General features: G+C 49.1%; 2 protein-coding genes across 3 annotated transcripts in view; both read right to left on the reverse strand.

Moving 5' to 3' along the window:
- Window positions 1–1,683, reverse strand: part of LOC135813146 (calcineurin-binding protein cabin-1-like) — a 60,593-nt gene extending 58,910 nt beyond the window's left edge. For both annotated transcript variants that reach the window (XM_065326365.1, XM_065326370.1), the window contains exons 1-2: window positions 1,421–1,683; window positions 1,135–1,227 (exon numbers count right to left, since the gene is read on the reverse strand). In XM_065326365.1, coding sequence (XP_065182437.1) covers window positions 1,135–1,227; window positions 1,421–1,423 — 96 coding nt within the window. In that variant the 5' untranslated portion in view covers window positions 1,424–1,683. The remainder of the gene's footprint in view (window positions 1–1,134; window positions 1,228–1,420) is intronic.
- Window positions 1,684–3,327: 1,644 nt separating this feature from the next.
- Window positions 3,328–14,275, reverse strand: part of LOC135813158 (WD repeat-containing protein 7-like) — a 22,127-nt gene continuing 11,179 nt past the window's right edge. The window contains exons 9-21 of the mRNA XM_065326378.1: window positions 13,895–14,262; window positions 13,338–13,620; window positions 12,792–12,987; window positions 12,171–12,351; window positions 11,833–11,998; window positions 11,211–11,524; window positions 10,473–10,670; window positions 9,547–9,726; window positions 9,163–9,399; window positions 6,797–6,879; window positions 6,279–6,378; window positions 5,661–5,765; window positions 3,328–4,161 (exon numbers count right to left, since the gene is read on the reverse strand). Of these exons, the coding sequence (XP_065182450.1) occupies window positions 3,982–4,161; window positions 5,661–5,765; window positions 6,279–6,378; window positions 6,797–6,879; window positions 9,163–9,399; window positions 9,547–9,726; window positions 10,473–10,670; window positions 11,211–11,524; window positions 11,833–11,998; window positions 12,171–12,351; window positions 12,792–12,987; window positions 13,338–13,620; window positions 13,895–14,262 (2,591 nt within the window). The 3' untranslated portion in view covers window positions 3,328–3,981. The remainder of the gene's footprint in view (window positions 4,162–5,660; window positions 5,766–6,278; window positions 6,379–6,796; window positions 6,880–9,162; window positions 9,400–9,546; window positions 9,727–10,472; window positions 10,671–11,210; window positions 11,525–11,832; window positions 11,999–12,170; window positions 12,352–12,791; window positions 12,988–13,337; window positions 13,621–13,894; window positions 14,263–14,275) is intronic.

Genomic DNA, 14,275 nt, shown 5'->3' on the forward strand with positions numbered 1-14,275 from the left:
GTGTTGAAATGCAATGAGCTGTGTTACACATATCAATGGAATGTGATAACCCCGCACTAAACGCCACGTGAAAATTCGACACGAAATCCCACACGATGTCCCACACTAAGCCCCACACAAAACCTCATACTAAATCTCAAGCTAAACCTCATGCTAAACCCACACTAAACCTCGCACTAAACCCCACACTAACGTCCACACTTGATGTGAAATCCCGCATTACCCCCCCCCCCCCCCCCCCCGAAACCCTACACTTGAGCTGAAAAGTGCACCAGGGATGGGGCTTGAAAGTGAGGACGTCAAAAACGGCCAGGGAGTAGTAAGTTCACATCAGATTTCTATTTCGGATCCACTAAGGTGTGACTTTGCTATTGCCTCAGTGTGTGGCTGCATAGCAACCCACGCATGTCGTATGCAGGTGTGACTTTCTCTTCGCCATCAGTTGTCATCCCACCCCCATTAGCCAACCCAACCAAGTTCACCAACTAGATGACCTTGCTGTGAGTAAAACCGCTTGAAATGTGCTTGGATCCATATAAAAACTGGATCCAAGTGGATCCAGTTTTTGAATTTTGAAATTGTTGCTATGCTGTGACGTAGCACTTTCAAGCCCTATTGTTCTACCTGGCACAGAATATGAGCATACCTAACACACACCGCAAGTCTACAGAATGATAGCCAAAGAGCAAGTGCACGTTCAGGGTGAAATGGTACTGGCAGTGACTTTAATAGGTGTGTGTGTGTGTGTGTGTGTGTGTGTGTGTGTGTGTGTGTGTGTGTGTGTGTGTGTGTGTGTGTGTGTGCGTGCGTGTGTGTGTGTGTGTGTGTGTGTGGCCGAAAATCCCAGGGGTGCGCACCATATTACCGATACGGAAATGCATTGCACCAAGCGCACAGTATGTACCTTGACTGGTCCCAATGCAGGCGTGCATTATACACAGGCAAATACATGTACGGTGACCAGTTTGTCTTCGCTATGCTGGCCAGTGCTGGGTATAACTGAATAAATCATTTTGTGTGCACGCGTATCTTTTACTAAGCTTTACAGACCAGACTACACTGAGACAAGATTTTTATCATCTTACATCATCAAATCACGGCCCAGCCTGAATAAAATCAATGAGGGGAATTTACCTGAGCTTCTTTAGTGCGAGAAATCTGGCCACCGCCCTCTCGAGGAGATAGGGCCTCTCTTGAGTGGCTTTGGTTGAGAGCTGAAAATCGAATCTATGAAAATGCAAACAAGAAATTTAGAAAAGAAAAGGACATATGGATACGAGTTAAGAGTAACTCTCCATCACTGTAACTGGATACTATATACAGTCAGAAAGTGCAATAACTAGGCACAAAACTGACAGAGTACTGAGACATTCAACGTCCTGACACCTAACTTCAACACATCTCCGTAGCGCTGGCTAACCATTTCATAAAATCTTGAACACTGCCCAGTGCACGAGCCAGGTACTAGGTACGTGATTCCCAGAACAATACTGCCCAAACAATATTGATGCTCCTTCCCCCAGGAGAATGGGATATCTCGATGAAACCACCTCTTGTCTACATACGGCCTACAGTTAGTTTCGTCCGAACCGAGTATTGAAAAGTGATAACCAGAAATCTATCGAGAGTCACGGTGTGTATGACTTATGTCTAAAGTAATGACTCTTGCTGACAATTACATGAATCAATCAAAATTAATAATTTTGGAAAGAATCAAAAAATTGAAATGCCTTGCGCGTCTTGCACGCATTTTGCTCGTGCCACGCACCCCACTAGTCACGGCTGTTTTTTTGTGCGATTTCACGCCACTTAACAATATGGCCGCCGAAAGTCTCGATTGGGCTTCAATGGCAAGAAAATTTGAATTTTCAAATCGTCAGAACACGAGCAGGCCATGGTTTCCAGTGGATTTTCGAGACTAGTCAGCCCGGACAGCCCGGGGAACACGCTGATCATCTGCGTCTTGTTTCAATCTTTCCGCTCGTACCTCACATGACTGCCTTTCCTTCAAGAAACATTTGTTCTGTGTCGTGCGACTTTGGCTTCGTTCTGGAATACTCCTTGTGTCGTCGCTGACAAACTCGGCTCTGAGAAGCCCTTCCCGATTTTTTCCCAGCTTAGATCGATTTTTTCCCAGGTAGAGGACTATCCTCTGGTTGTCTTCCCCAAGTGTCATTAGAATACGCGCGTGAACTTCTAAATACGCGCGACGAGTCAGGAGCCTGTGTTTCTCTTGAATTGGAAGACAAAATGGTGTGGCCCTTTAGTTGCTGTTGAGTGTAGAAGGCTGCTTCCTGCTGTAAATTGCTTAGTCGGCATGTGGGATATTGTAGAAGAAGACAGCAGCCGGCCAAGTGAGCTTGAAATTGTGATATCTACCCTATTGTGCGTTGAACGATTACGAAATGTCTAACTTGAATGTTGTACACGCGAGCACGCCAAGCAGAGGCTGACAATCACTGGCGAGATCAATCTCCAGACTGCCAGGAGTACTTCGAGCAAGTTTGAAGCGGAAAGACAGCTAACTGGGCAGGCCAGGACGCCTTTCCACCCTCTTTCTCTCTCAAATTGCCGAAAAGTCGAGTATCTCGCTCGAGCGCTTTCAAAACTTTTCTCTTGGTTTCGCCTCCCAAATCGTGGAACCACGCGAGGATCGACATGAGTTTCTTGCAAAAACGCAAACTCATCGCGTATTTGTACTATTCGCACAATGTTACATAAATCGCACCGAACGACGCCATATTGATAAGTGCCTGCACGTGAACAGCCGTGTAGTAGTGCACTGCATGCATGCATTGCATCATGACATGAGTCACGATCACGATCACTGCAATACTATGCATAGAGATATCGATCGTGTACAGCGATCACACTGATCAGTGATCACAGAGTCGCAAAATAGCAGTGCAGTATCTAAAAAAATACTATTTTTTATAGGCTGCCTAAGCCCAAGGATTGGAATAAACCAGGTTACCTACCTGTGCAACTCCAGATGATACCGGTAATACCAAGAGTACATAAAGGTTTATGTACTCTTGGTAATACAGCAAAGCAAGCCAAGAGCAAATCAGGTCACACAGTCAGTGTGGGTCCAACCTATTTACCCTATCTGTTTCGGATATTTGCCGCGGTTGGCTATCACCCTTCATTTCACATTCATTTGTCAGTCGTTTGACGAGCCAGGAAATGTTGAATAAATACAAAATACAAATCTTCTTCCCATGCAACCTATAAATCACAGGCGAATGCCGGTCATATCAGGCACACCAGCGGAACAGTCTTTTTCCTCACTACACATCGCCATTCACCAGCAACAAACGCGGCGCCTAACACTCAGAGACAACTATCGGCAATTCGTGGTGCCAGTATAAGCCTAATTATTATAACTACTTGACAAGTACATGCATGTTCCAACAATTGGTTTAAAAAAAAGCTTGACTAGTGTCACCTGGTCACTGTAGTAAAGTGTACATATTTACAAGAGGAAATATTTGATTCGTGACTCGCGGTTCGATAAAACACTTCAGGGATGCGAGAAAATAGCTCAAACTACTACATACACATGTATACAACAAAAACTAATACTCAAACAGAGCATGATGTCCACACTGTAAGCAGCGGACAGTAATGTGCAAGGAGTCAAAGAGAATAACGGTATTATATCATGGTAACCTGGGCAACCCACGGCGTGATAAATACTGCCATCCGGATATTATAAAGCATTTTGAGTAAGAGAGCGTCATAGGTTTGCAGGTTCGCGGCCAATGGCCAACAAGCTTAGCAGCATATACAAAGATAATAAGATACAGACTAAGAACAGCGTAAAATAATACAATGGTGCTAAACGCGAAGCGAGAGGGAAGCAAGAAAGAGCCAGCAATATCTTCAACTGTACACTATGTACAACACATAATCTGTAAGACGAGATTTAAAAAAACAAACAGCGTGTCTGTGGAGAACGACACTGCGAGTACACACTGCCTACACTGAGAACTTCTGCTCTTTCTGGTTTGAGAGCAGAATGACGGAGCGCTGGTTCACCCACACCAGGCTGAAGGTCTTCAGCTGAGCGAGAACTGGCAATGGTGGAGCGGGATTGGTCGGGAACGACTTGATGCAGCGCATGCCGGACGACAACATTCCAAACAAGCTTCCTGTCATCTGCAAAAAAGAAAAACACAATAAAAAAAACATACATATGCATCGATCATCATTGGTACCGAAACAACAAACAAAATTGGGAAAAGCCAAAAAGCATACTAAAAGACGCCAGCACTCCTGAATCAACAATCTCTCTCTCCCTTCTCTGTCTGTCTGTCAGTCTGTCAGTTTTGTCAGTCAGTCAGTATGCCTGTCTGTCTGTCTGCAATTTAATAATTATGTCTATAATGGCCAGGTGAACTAAAATTCTCAGGCTACGAAAGAAAAAAACCCAAAGATGTCCAGCTTCGCCCAGATTTGAAATAGGAAAATAATAACAGGCCTACACTCGGACGTCTCTTATCCGGGCACCTTGGGACCGGGCACTGCCCGTATCTCAGATTTGCCCATATCTCAGGATAACTCATCTACCATGTATCATATCAATTTTTTGAAGAAGTTTATTTGGCACGTATTGCACATGTACATGTTTAACCCTTTATTGGCCGATTAAAATATAAACAAGCCCACACAATCGCCAAACCTGTACCGCATTTTCCGGAGTATAGTGCGCACCTTTGTATAACACGCACCCCCAATCTTCATTGAAGTACATGCCTTTCATCTTTGGAGCATAGTGCGCACCTGCGATTTAGGGCCTAAAATAGCACATCTAAAGTGCGCACTATACTCCGGAAAATACGGTACCTAAATTGGACGTAACTTTAGTTTACACGGGACAAATTCCACGATCTTGGGCATCCTGGAAAGGTCTTGGCGAGAGGAGCGCAATGAGCGTACACTCGCTCCACGGGATGCACTGGCCCAGCGCTGCAAGCCAGGGAAGGCCCACCAGCGCTGGGCTCACGCTCGAGATCTATCTCTATTCACCATTTCACTCCTGTTGCTCATATCAAACTCAACATCTTTCGTAGAGACTCCCGGGAACCTGCTTTTGAAGTTGAATTGCTGTAGCCTTGTCAACAGGTGACGTAACCAGGGAAAATCCCGGTCGTTGACCCACGCACCGCACTCTGAGCGTAAATTTCCCGGGACCAACATTACGAGTGATATAACTCAAGAACCGCTCTTTGTATCGCTTCGAAAATTGTTCGAGGCGACAGCTGAGAGTTTTCTCCTCGACCTACTTATTTCGATTTCTCCGAAAGACCAAGATTTGACCAAGTTACGATAATTTCAAAATGCCTACCCCATCGAACATTGGTCAATGTATGGGCCAGCCAATAAAGGGTTAATACAAAAAGAATCCATTGATAAAATGCGTGGATTTCACAGATTGGCAGTGACAAAGAAATAAGCACTTGCGCATACGAAAAAGTTCACCCCCCCCCCCCCACACACACACAAATTCAAAGCATTTTGCGATAGGAACTCAAGCTGAAGGTGCCCGGTAGAGAGACGTGCCTGTATCTGAGGCGTCCGGATAAGAGAGTTTGAGTGTATTTCAAAGAGACTGAAGACAACACAAGGTGCCCAAGTAGAACGCCACCAATACGTACCTGCCAGAAGCTGATCTTACTGTCGCCAAACGAGTATGTAACGAGAAGACGGCCATCCGGCGAGAATCCCAGCGCCGTCACCGGGCACGTGTGAGCCGTCACCACCTTGTAGCGCAGAGCGCACGTACACACGCACACATGCAGGATTGATACAAACCATCACCAAACAGCACAGCAGCACATCACATCAACAACTACTAGGTACATTTAGATGCCCTGCTGTGTACATGTACGTAGTACTGCGGCCTGGTCACTGAGGTGGTCCATCACTACACCCAGGCGGTCACCAGCGACTGCATAACAGGACTTCATGAACACGCTCAGCACATCATACCGGGTGCACAGCATTCCAGGGAGTCGTAAAATACCGGTATTTTATGACTCCCTGCATCATACTGGGCACACTGGACACGCATCATACCGGGTACACAGCATACCTGGGAGTCGTAAGATACCGGTATTTTACGACTCCCAGCATCAAACTGGGCACACTGGACATGCATCATGCTGGGCACACATCATGCCAGGGAGTCGTAAAATACCGGTATTTTACGACTCCCTGGATCATTCTGGGCACACAGCACACTGGACCCGCATCATACTTGGCACACAGCATACCTGACAGCGCGGTGAGCGCAGGTCATAAATGGCCATCTGGCCTGTACGAGCACCGACGGCCAGTCGCCGCGTGGTGGAGCAGAAGCTGACCATGTTGAACCTGTCAGAGATGTGACACATACACACACACACACACAAGCACGCAAGCACACGCACACACAAGCGCACATACACACACACACACACACACACACACACACACACACACACACACACACACACACACACACACACACAGTTGGTATTTTTGGATGGAGAACAAACACACAGCTGCATCATATCCACTTCAGCGAACATTGCTCCAATGAGTCAAATGATAGGCAATTGAAAACAGACATGAGACACCAGCCCTTTGCAGTACTGCACTGCAAGGACTGCACCCTGCCACAAACTGCATACAACGCGTATAAAATGGACTGTAGTACTGAACAGCAGAAACCTGTCAGCGTCTGTTCACTTTTGAAAAAGGCATAGTAAGCATTTGCTGCATCACTTGGAGATTAGGTCACAGAACTCACTTGCTGAGGCCTGGGAAGGACGCTGCCAGGCCATGCTGACGCAGCTTCTCATCGTCGATACAGTGCAGTGCAATGTCCACAACCTAAAGCACACACAGTACATGAATACACAGCACACACAGCACATGAATACACAGCATACACAGTACATGTATGCACAGCACACATAGCACATGAATACACAGTACCGTAAAGTACCGTTGATCCGCCCCCACGCCATGTCGCTTCCCAGCTGGGTTTTCGGCAGGGGGGCGGGAGTTAGATCAAGGCTGTCAAGTGCAGTACGATGTACAACAACGTAGAGGATCAGACTCAATGTGCTGGATTGTGCACATTTTGATCCTGGATTGGCAAGTATTGTGAACAGTGCATGCGTCGGTTCAACATCGTATTTCGTTGTATACGCCGAAGTCGCTTCACAAGGAGAAAATCGACAGGGGGCGGGAATTAGAGAGGGGGCGGATCAACGGTACTTTACGGTACATGTATACACAGCACACACAGCACATGAATACACAGCACACACAGCACATGAATACACAGCACACACAGCACATGAATACACAGCACACACAGCACATGAATACACAGCACACATCAAGCATTAGAAAGTCACAGGTACAAGTCAGGTACAAGTCAGGTACAAGTCGGGTACAAGTCTCCTGAATGGCAGGTGCCAAGTACAGTCGTAGCCAAAGAAATCCAACCCATGTGCCGAAAGCAGCGCCAAGGCTCATGCGGCCTCCAGGTTGGGTTTTGGAGCATGCATGATGTACTGTAAGACATGTATATATAACGAGGAAGCAAATCTAACGTTTTAACGGATGACATTTCTTCGTTATCTCTTAGCCTGTCAAACCCTATATATAGGGTTTTCAGCCGCGCGTTCTATCTTGAGCTCTCTTGAGAGCCCACTTGGCTGCTATGGCAACTAGACGCCTGGGCCTACATACGTAGAATGTACGTACGGTTCTCTTGCTGAAGACCGTGATCATTTTGTTGCTGTTTTCTTCGAGTACGGTTAGTTTTAGTGCAGCGCTGTCGTAACATTTTCTAGACCCTATATCTAGGGTTTGATTTTTCACGATGGAGGAAGAGCAACTTGAGTTAGTGGAGACGAACTCGGGCGATGAGAATGTTCCTGGCGACCTGGTGTCGACTCAGGATGATGATGTCGATGTTCCAGCAGCGTCGGATGCTCCTGAAGAAGAAGGCGAAGCATCAACAGCGGCTGTCGCAGCTGCCGCTCCCGCCATTGCCGTTTCTGCATCAGCTGATCCACACGTGGGTCGGAAGCAGCAAATGCGGCGACACTCGCGCACGTCGTAGGAGCGCTCCTGCTAACATCAATGGCAATGCAGTGAAAATATCAAAAAAAAAACCAAGTGAAACTGTGTGTATTGTGTGCCCAGTTGTGAGGACTGATCAAACCCTTTCTTTAGGGGTCCTAACCCTATATATAGGGTCTTTATGTGTAGCGTTATGTCAAACCCTATATATAGGGTTTCCTGGTGACAGGCTAAGAGATAATAAGATCCGTTGAGGCCGTACTGCTTCATATATGCTGTGTGTGGATATGGCAGAATACTGCAAGATCGTTAACATATCTTCTCGTTAACCTATGAATTTTGGACAATCGTTAAATTTGCGACTCGTTATAATAACATGTCTTACAGTAATTGAAATGGAAACGTGGCGCTACGTTTGACTCGCGAGTCGGATTTCTTTGGCCACGACTGTACATATCCAACTTTCCAAGTACTTCTAAGTATAAAACAGGGAATTTGTACGCTTGCTGTTTGTTACTTCAAACACGATGTAGACATTTCAAAGGCTTACTTCAGAGACTTCTCTCAGACTCCGATCAGAACACATATCAGCCAACCGCTTCCTAAAACACGATGCTGAGAATGGTACTACACGTGTGCTCGTGCGGGCCATACATTTCCCCCCAATATTATCCTACACAACTAAATGACTGCATCGCTATTAGACATAGCTGTGCAGCTGATCGATGACAGGAAAATCCACATAATTATGGTCTGATCAGATACGTGCAGTACAGTTTATCCACGTTGACAACAAAGTCACGGTTGCGTGAGACTCGGCTAGAGGCCGAGTTTTCCGAATCCGTAGGAACGCACGCCATCACCCTTCAAGGATCAAAGCGCAGATGCAGCTCCTAAAGCGGTGAGAGGTGAGTAGATCAGACCCACCAAAGTGGTCAAAGACCAGAAATCCCATTCGTTGCATCCACGTTGACAAGAAACGATGAAAGAATACAACTGGGTCCGAGTCCATAATCCGTTCTATTGTTTCCGTGGGGTTATTGCGCAGTGTGGTAGCCAGTCGTGTCTAACACTTACTTCTAGCAGCTGTAGGATCACATCCTCGGTCATCTTTTCCAGCAGCAGCTCCAGGATCTTGACGATCTTGTCGTGGCACTTGCGCAGGACGTCTCCCTCGACACCACCGCCGCTACCGCCGAGCGTCACACCACCACCGCTGCCGCCACCGGACGGACCGGGTAACGAGGGAGCGGTCGTGGACTGCTCGCGAGCGCTGGCCTCCAACGCAGTGGCACTGCGATGCTCGGCCAGCATCTGCACACACAGTGCACAGAGAAAGACAAAAAACATGAATGACCATCGCTTAGCAAGAACAATTGCTTCATGGCAGGCCCGAAAGATGAAAAGAAGACAAGCTGAGCATCTCAAAATATGCTCAAACGTAAGCAGATTGCAACTGACCTGAGCAACAGCGGAAGAGGCTGGACTGTACATCGCCACCTCCTTGGCTATGGTTGAGATGAACTCCGCGGGCCGACTCAACGCCAGAAGCGAGAGGGCATGGTGCGCGGCGCGTAGCGTGGCGCGCGTCTCCTGCGAGTTGCGTACAATGTTGACCGGCGGTCCACCATCTGCGGATGTCTGTACAGGAAAAATCGGGAAATCAGAGCGGCACACGGAGATGAGAGCAATCCAGTGAAGAACACTGACTGCAATGGAACACAGTTTGACAGACTGCTCTTGTAACACACTGTAGCGATCATGCAGGACCGCCGGAAGCTGTGCTAGATTGGCCCAGCAGCTAACATGGCCTTTCATGCCTTGTGTATATGGCGGGTACACATGCCCTCCTCGGTTGTACTTCAAAGTACTTAAAAAAAGAAGAAATACACACAATGTCATGTTGATGGCCAAAAGGTTGGTCCAGTGATAACCTGACCAACCGGACCCGTTTCGGCGGGCCTGCAATGTACGGCCCAATACTCAAACTCAAAAGACAAGCACACAATATCAAACGTGAGAAGGAGCAGGCACCTGTTCACGCAGCGATCACATTACAGCACAGCATGTAGCTGATGTTATAGTCAATCAAAAACAGAAAAAGTAGCACACAAGTGCATGCACTCGGATAAGGACCGATACAGCGCATGCATAACGCTACACCGTGACACTGAATAGCACTGGCTTAGGGTGTTAAGCCGCATCGCATTACTGGCAGACACCGCAACAGCACATGTATTTCATTATTACTACTTGTATAAGCATCTACATGTTGAAGTGTATCAGCAGGATGCTCACAGCACATGTACAGTGGTCAAAGCCACCAGTTCACTGAAACTCACAGTGAGGAAAGAAACCGTCAGACGGCAGCAGCACCGCTAACTTACCGCTCTTCGGTTCGACGTGCCGAACAGGCGAAGTAGAGAAAAGATCACGGCCGGTGTATCCACATAGGCCGCCCAGAGGTTGAACCCGCGACCCATTAAGTCCGCCGCTGTACGGCGCGTCGTCCCGTTCAGTGGGTATCGCGAGGTGGCCGGTGCCAGTAGCATGTACTCCAGTGCCTTGCCAGTCATCTGGATGACCTACACACGCAAACCATGTACATACACACACAGAAAATTATTAAGAAAAAAACTTACTAACATACACATACACACACACACACGCACACATTAACACACGGGTGTGTATGCACACACGTACACAACACCGTGAGCATCCAAACACGCCGGACTGCACCATCAGACAATCACCGCGGAAAGCACCGCCAGAAAACACAAAGGTGTGCATGCACTGCAAATAAGGATTACTGGCAATAGAGGTTCTGCATTTCGCGACAGAAGCCAAAATTAACTTTTTCGACTCGACTGCCTCTTTCCGTTCAACTTCCCCAAAGGTTCGGCTGCTCCGCAGACTCTCGAACCCAGGGCCAAAAATATATTCTGAAATTTGATATGCAACACCTCTTGAGTGATCGATGAACATGCCATTGGCATGGACGTCCGGATTCGATAGGCACTTGGATTTTTAAATCAAGTGAACAGTGAATGAATAGGGGCTGTACAGGATATGTGGCTAACTATGCACAGCAGCTAGAAGACAGAAAGACATGCCACACTTACATTAGATTCATAGTTCTCAAAGGACCGAGTCGAAAAAGAGGTTGCGCCCGACGACTTGCTGCTTGCCAGCATGCCCGGTCTCGAGCCACGTCTCGCCGCCAACGTCGTCGGGCCCCTGGCGGACCGGTTCGAGGTGACGTCGGCAGTGAACTCGGAGCAGACCAGTGCCAGCAGCACCATGGCCACGGCCTGCAGCCTCACGGCGTCCATGCCCTGCCGCACGCCCGTCATGGACGCGTCCGACATGCTGCCGCTGCCGCTCTTGCTCGTCACGTTGCCTTCGCTCGGCGTCGGTGTGAGGGGAGTGCTGGGTCCTGTGTTGCGTGCGCACACACAGGACACAGGATATGACAATGCCACAAGCAAATCACAGCAGCAATACATCAGGAATTTTACTGTTGAGTAACACCTGACGAGAAACACACTGCCGGGAACGTAACGTCTCGAATGTGCCCCATCAGATTGACAATCCCGCCCAGTGTTATGGGTTGCAGACCCCCGCCCCCGCCCCCACCCTACACACACACACACACACACACACACACACACACACACACACACACACACACACACACACACACACACGTGGACAGATGTGTACAGGAGAACTAGAGTAACTTACGACTATCGCTGCCGCTGCTCTGCGATCCGCTAGGTCTCAGCAGCACACCTGCAGATGCCTGGCTGTGCGGCAGGAACGGCAGCCAGTCGGCTATCAGCTTCTGGCGGCCGGAAGAGCCGATTCGGCGGAGCTCCGACTGCAGCAAAGACTGGGCTGCATCGCGCACCTGCAGTCCAGCACACAGCCGAAACAATCACAACCGTGTCAGCCCAACACACGGCCAAACAATCACAACCGTGTCAGCCCAACACACAGCCAAAACAATTACAGCCGTGTCATGATCAGCATTCCGGATAAAGGTACCACTCCAGTCAACCATTAACACTTGACCGACTCACCTCAATGCAACTGTCTTGCCAGCGCCTCGCCAGCGCCGTCATCAGCGGCGGCTTGTAGTTGGCACCGAGGTGATCGTGCAGCAAGACACAGTGCAGAGCTGCGACCTGGCTCCAGCCGGCTCTAATCACGGCCATGTGCGCGTTGCCGCGGTCCTCATCCTCACTGGCCTCGTCTTGATCGCTGCAAGGGAGAACAGGATGTCAGCCAGGCAGCCCAATAGTGCACAGGACGAAAACGGCAAGCTGCTGCACACAGTAACTATGGCAGAATCCGAATCTTTGAACGACATCAGACGCATGAACGAGCAGCATTGACATGGCGCTTCTCAAAAATTAGTTCCCACGAACTTTTGGTGAAAGCAGCGAGAACTTATTTCTGCTCTGCTTCAGATAACAAATAAACAACTGTAAGATCCTTGTGCAGACGCTAGTACACGGGTTTATTGGTACCGGTAGTTACATGGCATACTTGATCATTACATAGCCAGTTACACATCAGCACATCACACACAGAAGATGAGATCATGCGAACAAGCATGCACATGCAGACGGTTGTTGGCTCAACGCACCTCCCCCCCCCCCCCCCCCCCCCCCCCCATACAAACACACACTAGTCAATACCTGCTGGCATCCGGAGTGGTGACGGTTTGCTGCGTCAAAGTCATCAGGGTGTTGGAGATGGCGACGATGCAGAGAAGGTGCTGTGTGGACAGTGCCGAAGACACTTGCCAGTGAACAAGCGACGGCTTCAACAAGGGCACGACAGCGGGCAGCCTCTCTACCGGAGCATCTGGTGTTGTCGCTACGTCAGAGTCAACTGCAATAAACAGTAACGGCAATCCAGCACGGGTATAGTTGCAATAATGAACCGGCAAGGGTATAGTTGCAATAATGAACACAGAGAACACACACACACACACACACACACACACACACACACACACACACACACACACACACACACACAAACACGCACGCACTAACGCATGCACACACACTATACATATCTTTCTCAACGTACAAAACTGCACCAACATGAACAAAATACAGAGCGGGGCTCGTATCAGCAACAATACACCATATAGGCTGGTCAGAACACCCACATCAATCACAAACTGATTTCAAAGGCAAATTTAATATTAGAATGGTTCCAGTGTGTGAGTGTACCTGTTGTCCAACCGGCGGCGTTGGCAGGGCTAGCAACAGAGCGTTCGTGCCCAGCGCTCGCGTGGCTCGAGTAGCGATTGCGGAATGTCCAGCCCGGCAGGAGCAGTGCCAGGCAGCCGTTGCGGCTTACGAGCCCGTAGGACAATGGGCGCGCCGGCTGAACCAGACCCAGGTTGCCGCTGGCGGAGGCGTCTAGGTCCGACACTCCCCACGTGTACAGCAGCGACAGCATGAGATGCGCAACTTCCTGCGCGGGCATTCCGGCTGCTCGCACCTGAGCCGCCTGCAACACCAAAAGCAAAAGCAGACGCTGTTGCAACGGAAGGGATAAGGTGCCAATGAAAACAACACAGGTCACGCTGACACACGCCGACAATGTGGGACAGGACAAAGCATAGCAAGAATCAGTGAGGCAAGGGCACATGCACACGAAACACAAGACTATTCACGACACCGCCAAAGTCATAGGATCTCCCAGGCCCGGGCATATGAACAATAGATCTGGCAAAACATAGCCAACTTCTTCTTTGCACTGGACTTCATTACGCATCACTCACATCTTTTCTAGAGGTGGTCTTCGATTTGGAAATGGTCTCGCCGATTAACCGTTTGGTTTTGCTTTTCTCCTTTGAGGTTAGACCCGGTGACTGGTGCCCGGGCGGTTGCTGTGGCGGAGGCTGCTGCTGTTGTTGTTGTTGCGGTTGCTGCGGCTGCTGCTGTTGGCTGGTCCGGCGGTCCGATTGCGAGGCTGACGACGTGGGACGGGAGCTGGCGGACGAAGAGGAGCCGCCGCCGCCTGCCTGAGCTGAGAGAGCCCGCCGTCCGCCCAGATAGCGCCTGAAGTAGTCCGCCGAGCCGGGCGCGGGACCAGGCGGTCGCTGCTGCTCGGGGGTGGCCGGTGCTTGCTGTGTCCGGCGTCTAGAGGCTTAGGAAGAAGA

The sequence above is a fragment of the Sycon ciliatum genome, chromosome 1 (genome assembly GCF_964019385.1).
Source record: "Sycon ciliatum chromosome 1, ocSycCili1.1, whole genome shotgun sequence".
Classification (NCBI taxonomy): Eukaryota; Metazoa; Porifera; class Calcarea; order Leucosolenida; family Sycettidae; genus Sycon; species Sycon ciliatum.